The sequence below is a fragment of the Rhipicephalus microplus genome, chromosome 5 (assembly GCF_043290135.1).
Source record: "Rhipicephalus microplus isolate Deutch F79 chromosome 5, USDA_Rmic, whole genome shotgun sequence".
In the NCBI taxonomy this organism is placed as follows: domain Eukaryota; kingdom Metazoa; phylum Arthropoda; class Arachnida; order Ixodida; family Ixodidae; genus Rhipicephalus; species Rhipicephalus microplus.
In genome coordinates this window covers 58,515,988-58,521,987 of record NC_134704.1, presented here as the reverse complement: position 1 = coordinate 58,521,987, position 6,000 = coordinate 58,515,988, and the positions used below count along the sequence as shown (strand labels likewise).

The 6,000-nt window shown below is 42.6% G+C and overlaps 1 protein-coding gene across 2 annotated transcripts in view; it reads right to left on the bottom strand.

Annotated features, from left to right (window-relative positions):
* Window positions 1-330: 330 nt before the first annotated feature.
* Sms (spermine synthase) overlaps window positions 331-6,000 on the bottom strand; it is a 32,839-nt gene continuing 27,169 nt past the window's right edge. For both annotated transcript variants that reach the window (XM_037425426.2, XM_037425427.2), the window contains 6 exons: window positions 5,273-5,427; window positions 4,714-4,803; window positions 2,817-2,928; window positions 2,629-2,708; window positions 2,179-2,294; window positions 331-796 (listed from right to left, as the gene is read on the bottom strand). In XM_037425426.2, the coding sequence (XP_037281323.2) occupies window positions 763-796; window positions 2,179-2,294; window positions 2,629-2,708; window positions 2,817-2,928; window positions 4,714-4,803; window positions 5,273-5,427 (587 nt within the window). In that variant the 3' untranslated portion in view covers window positions 331-762. The remainder of the gene's footprint in view (window positions 797-2,178; window positions 2,295-2,628; window positions 2,709-2,816; window positions 2,929-4,713; window positions 4,804-5,272; window positions 5,428-6,000) is intronic.

The following is a 6,000-nucleotide window of genomic DNA, read 5'->3' as shown; positions in this document are numbered from 1 at the left end:
TTGGACACAACACTGTCACGAAATGCTTCACGGGATTTTCATGACACATTTGAAATGGTTTGGACAAGCCGTGGTCCTGCAAGCTTGGTGAACACCACAGCGGAAAGCTCGTGCTATACGCACGATCTCGGCAACCCAGACCAATTTGTATAAAACATTTAAAGATATACGTTCATTTAGTAGTTCCGTAATCGGCCACCATCAAACAGTGAATAAAACAGTCTTGCTCACGCTGCAAAAATTCTAATCCGCAGTCGCGTCGAGAGTCAGTTGCTTAACTGAACCAGTAAATACCAATTTCAATTTAGTGAAGAGACGCTTGCGAACGAGCCGTGGAGCAACTTTTCTTTTATTCGATAGCTGGAACGTGGGTAGTGTATCTATACTTGGTTTAGCGCACGTACGTGAGGAATAAAGCATTGAGCCGCCTAGAGCACACCTATTTCTTACAGCTAGGAAGAAACCTGCTGTGACGCGAGCAATGACGTCACGGTACGACGACGATGAAGTGGGGAGCGGAAGAGGAGCAGTAAAGGAAAGGATGAGAAATGGTAGTAACAGCAGTAGTAATGGTAGTGCTGGTTGAAGAGGAAGAAAAGGACGAGTAGTAATTCGGTGGGCGCCGGCCCAACAAGTGGCAGGCTGTGTGTGCGGGAACTCCACCACGCAGCCGAAGCGGACGGCGGCCGAGACTTCTGGGAAGAGCAGAGAGTGATCCACAAGTGGTAACAGGTGTCGTGCGCTGCTAGTGGCACCCGAATATCATTCCAACTTTGTGATCTTGTAGAACACCCAGCTGTGGCGGCAGGACAGAAAGGGGGAAAGAATGAGTCAAGGAAACGTAAACGCAGACCTGAAGGTTCACAAAGCACAGTCAAATTCGAAACATCAAAAAAGTTAGGCTTTCCGATGTTCTGAATTCACGACGAGCTTAGTAGGGACTCGTCGTTGACGAAAGGAAGGTGCACACCAGCGAAGAGGACCAAACTACTCGAACGCGTTCTACTAGTGTCGCTCGTGTTGGCTGGCTCTCGTGTATCGTGTCCGTGTTTGGACAGCTCACTTGTTTGCAAGATGCATTGTCAACCTTCGCTATAACGAGGTCGAACCATATGCCAGTATCCCATAAACGTGGTAAGCACACCCCCCTAACAACGCGGCCAAACGAAACATGGCGACCCGATCTATGCGAAATAAAAGTGACGTGCTTTCACCGATGAGGCAATAGGTGATCTCGTGTGAATGTTGACGACCCATCGGCAGCTTGCCTGGCCACTAAACGAGACGTGATCGAAGCAGAACAAAAACACGTGTTTCACTTTGGTTAATACCCAACCACGCGTTCGGTGCGATTGTAGGTATCCTAATGTTGGTTTTCTGGCCTACGACCAGCCAAGCTAAAACGCACATTCCCGGCGACAACATGGCGTATTATGTTGCCTACGCGCAGTATTTGAAGTGTTCGCCACCGGAATACATATATTTAGTTGTCAATGGACAGGTGTTTGTTCTGTCACAGCAGCTGCTATCTCAAAGCTTACCTTTTCGTTCTTTCTAGAGCAGTCGAGCAACTCTAAACCATGGCCCTAGAATAATTACATTAATTTTAATATATCGAATAGCTCACTATAGACATGTGTGTTATATCGAGGCTCAACTTCAAGCCATCAAGCATAAATAAAAAAAAAAGACTGGCTGGTGCGTGACTTGCGTGTAGGTATCATCGAATACAGACAGTGGTTAACAGCCGAAGGCCTACTCTGTATGCCTATCAGTAAAGTAACACAAAACTTGGTTTTCTGACTCCCTGCCTGCGACATACTTGAAGTTTAAGCATCTAGTAGTCGTCTATGAGCTACCTGTACACGAATACAGGCAAAACTGTAGCCAACACAACGACAACCAAGACCGGGTAACAAGGCTGAATTCTCATGCATAGCATAAGTTGCGGTAGATAAGCTTTCTGGGATAAAACTCTTAGACTAACCTTGAAACGCACTCAATGTTACATCACAGAACAATACAAATAAAATAAAGGACACGAAGAAGGGTTAAATTTCAAATAAGAAGCAATTTAGGTTTGCTGTAAGTGGCTCTATACTGACGTTAGATTTTTCTAGTCAGCGAAGCTTCGATTTCCACACAAGAAACTAAGGACTCAACGTGAGCGAAGGATACTCTTCCATGAATGACGGCACATGAGCAGTGTGCTTTGAAAATGTGAGCTTGAACGGCAGTTCTTTCAGGAGTTCTTCGTATGTCTCGAGCGCCGACGGACAGCTGACTCCTATGGCCTGGAATTTGAGGAAGAAAGGGTGATTAGAACATTGCGGACTTTAACATAAAATAGTTAATGTGACAGTTTTATGTTAGCAGCCCAAAACTACTGGCTGCCACACAATTGTAACTGACAATAGTACGTGACACGTGGCTTTCTGCTAAGTGAACGGATTCGCTAGCGATTAACTTCGCCAGCTAATCAATCAAATAAATTAAATAGTGAGAATGAATAAATATATCGTAAAAATGCAGTCAAGGTAATGATGCAATGATTATTATCGTAATGAAGTTAATTCGCAAAATTCCACGAACGTGGCAGCAGCTCAAGATGCAAGAAGACAAACTCACATGATTGAGGAAAAGTCCATTGACTCTAAGCACAGCAAGTCCCATTGTAACGATCTTCTTAATGAAGTCCCAGTGTTCGCCTGTTAATGCCAAAGAAAAAAACATGTTGAACTCTAATTTATGAATTACACCTTTCATGCTATAATAATACATACGGTATAGAGTGAAAATACAAATTAGGCACGTACCTTGTGGTTCAGTGCTGATAGGAATGTCTGTGAGGTCATTGAACACTACATCAAACTGCCGCCCTTCAGTAATGTATTCCTTCATTTTCTTTACGCAGTCATCTATAATTATCTTTCAAAGAGAAAAGAAAACGTACTTCAGTTCAGAAGGAGAATAACAATATCTATTTTCATCTTAACTGATGCAATCAGAACATATAGCGAGTGCCAAAATGTACATGTGATTTAAATTTAGACAGTATAGAAGTACTTCGATCAGTCTAGAGCCAGTACGAAGTATGTACCAAAATAGAAAAAAAAATCACCCCGTTTTCTGCTTGCAGGGCTTTGCCTCACTAATACTATTATTGCAAAAAAGCCAGCTTTACAGCAAACGTTCGCATTTAGTCGTCGTTTCACCTCCCCATCTTCGACCACAAAACTTACAGAAATTTCCACACAAAAGCTATGATGATCCCGTCGGAGATAGAACGTTTAAAAGCGACCTGTACATTACAAGGCTCTTTTTTTATTATGAATCATATTCCTGTAGAAGGCTCCACAGGGATACAAAAGTCTATAGAGGTTCGGATCAACCCACTGCTGCTGACAACCACGCCATCCTAATGCTTCACTTATGAACGCAAATAAACTGACGGGGAACATTTAGCGTCATATTGTGTTTGAAATTTCGTTAAAAAATTACTCGCATGACGTGTCATGAAGATGAAAAAAAGGTGCCAGTCCACTTTTTTTTTTCATCTTCATGACACGTCATGCGTGTAATTTCACTCACCGAAATACGTTTACTTCTCAGGCAGCTAACCTGTAGTGTCACCAAAGACAAATGGCTCGACGAAGAATTTAAAAATTCAGACTTATACTTAATATACCCTTGCATAAAACTAAGCATCCCATCGGAGTTGAGAGAAAATAGAAAATTCGAAACATTGGTCCACCACCTACGGCTTGGTACAGCATTTACGCGACACTTCCAACAAGGGATAAAGCGTGCGCCTTGTACAGGGTGCTCCTGTGGCCACCCTGATGAAGATGTACCTCACCTGCTTCTGGGAGGTCCCAAATATGAAACACAAAGACAATAATTTGGAGAAAGTTTGCAACGTTTAGATAGGAGACCTTTCACAGTGACGAAAATACTAGGTCCATGGCCAACTGCAGGTCTTCAGAAAAGAGCATTTGTAGCCATCAAGACATTTCTTGAAAAATCCAATATTTTATGGAAATACTGACCTACCGTATGCGATGTTGACTTCATGCAAAAGGAAGTATGTAATATTTATACAGTGTGTTTAATATGTGTAATCATCTGTGTCAGTGTGAACTGACCTTGTATGTGAAAATTGTGTACATTTGTATCTAGTGTGCTAGTGTGAACTGACCTTGTATGTGGAAATTGTGCTCATGTGTATCTATTAGGCGAATATCATGTGTCATGTGAAAAGAACTGACCTTGTGTGTGGAACATATGAACCTATTAACTGTATGCGAACTGACCTGTGAAGTTTCGTTAATGTGTACTTTCACATCGTATGTTGTACAGGATTCGCATTTTGTGCCCTTATTGTTGATCGTACGGCATAATTTGCCTACTAAGAAAAAAGGAGTAGCCGGTGCCACCATAATGGAACCAACCTCTCATATTTCATCATTTCAATAAAAAAATGAGAAAAAGGTAATATCCCGTAAGGAGTGCACCCCTATCAGCCGTATAACAAAACAATCTACGAAGTGAATGATAACGACTGTACAGGTGATCCTTCACTTTGTGAACAATGTCCTTGTGTGTTCCCAGCTAGTGCGTTGTTTGTAGTACATTTACTACAGTACACTGAGTACATTCATTGTAGTACATTGATTGTTGTAAATTGATACAGAGACGCGCAAGCATGCTCACCTCGTAATTGGGTCCCTTGAGTGTGTCGAGAACGTCGCCGCAAGCTCCCCTAAGATGCTGGCGACAGGCGTTGATCACCATTTCGTCAATGTATGGTGTTGTCAAGGGTCACATTGTGGGGATCTAAGAAACTGACTGAGACTCGAGCTCTGTGCAATGATCACTGCGGTCTGAGAAGTTGTATTTAAGCAGTGATGCTCGGAAGCACAGATGTTTAATAATAAAAAAAACGTCCTTCTAAAAATAGTGACGTTTAGAAGGGAAGTAGTAAAATCTCTTTACAGTTTGCTGTTTTCATTTCTTTTATTCCCTCTTATCCCCCTTTTCTCTGTTTTCGCCTCCCTAAGGAGGAGGCTGCTGGTGTGATGCTAGGTGAAAGTTTCCAGCCTGTTCCTTGCCTATTTGATCTGTGGATTAGTGGTTTTTAGTGCATTCAAATCAAATAAAATTAATCGTATTTACTATAAAGTATCTGTAGCCAAAAATCATGTACGTTTCTGCATACGGAGTTGTCGAGAAGGTGATCGGACATCAGGGCACGTGAAATAGGAAAGGATATATCCACCATGGTGACGTATTTGGGTTTTTCTTTGAGCAATTCACATAGGAGGCCACCATCACCACCTCCTAGTATGAGCACCTCTTTGTCTGCGTAGCTGACGCTGGGATATTTCATCAAGCCGTGAGTGTAGTTGATGTCCTTTTCGGCAAGATCTGAAAAGCGAAGCCAAGCAGGGATAAGCAAGCGAAGCTTCCGAAACACGCTCCACTCAGGTGCACTGCGTAGGTTATTGCGTTTTGCTTGGAAGAATAAAGATAGAGGCATAAGTTGGAAATGCTGCTTATGTAATGTCTATTCTTCGGGCACACTTACAAAAGCTATCACGATTGCCTGCGTGGATGAGTCTCGCGGCCTTAGTGACCACATCATCATCATCATCATCATGTGAAAAATAGCCACGTGGTACTCCTACAAAACAGCATGCTCTTTATCTATCTCTGCGCACTTCCTTATCCATCTCTCTATGTTCAAAACGTCCTCAAAAACAAGGCACAATCCATTAGGTACACGCAATTTAACTAACCGTCATAATACATTTGCGAAGTTTAGTGTTCGCCACGCTTATTGTTTGAATCGCTTTAAGTGGCCTTTGACACGAAAGCAACTTTCGCTGTAATCCAACTGCAGAGGCGCCACCTGTTTTCGCTCTTTTGCCACTTTGCTTCTCTCCCTAGAGCACGTCACATAAAAAAAAATCATTCACAAGTCGTCGTGCTGCAGGTCGC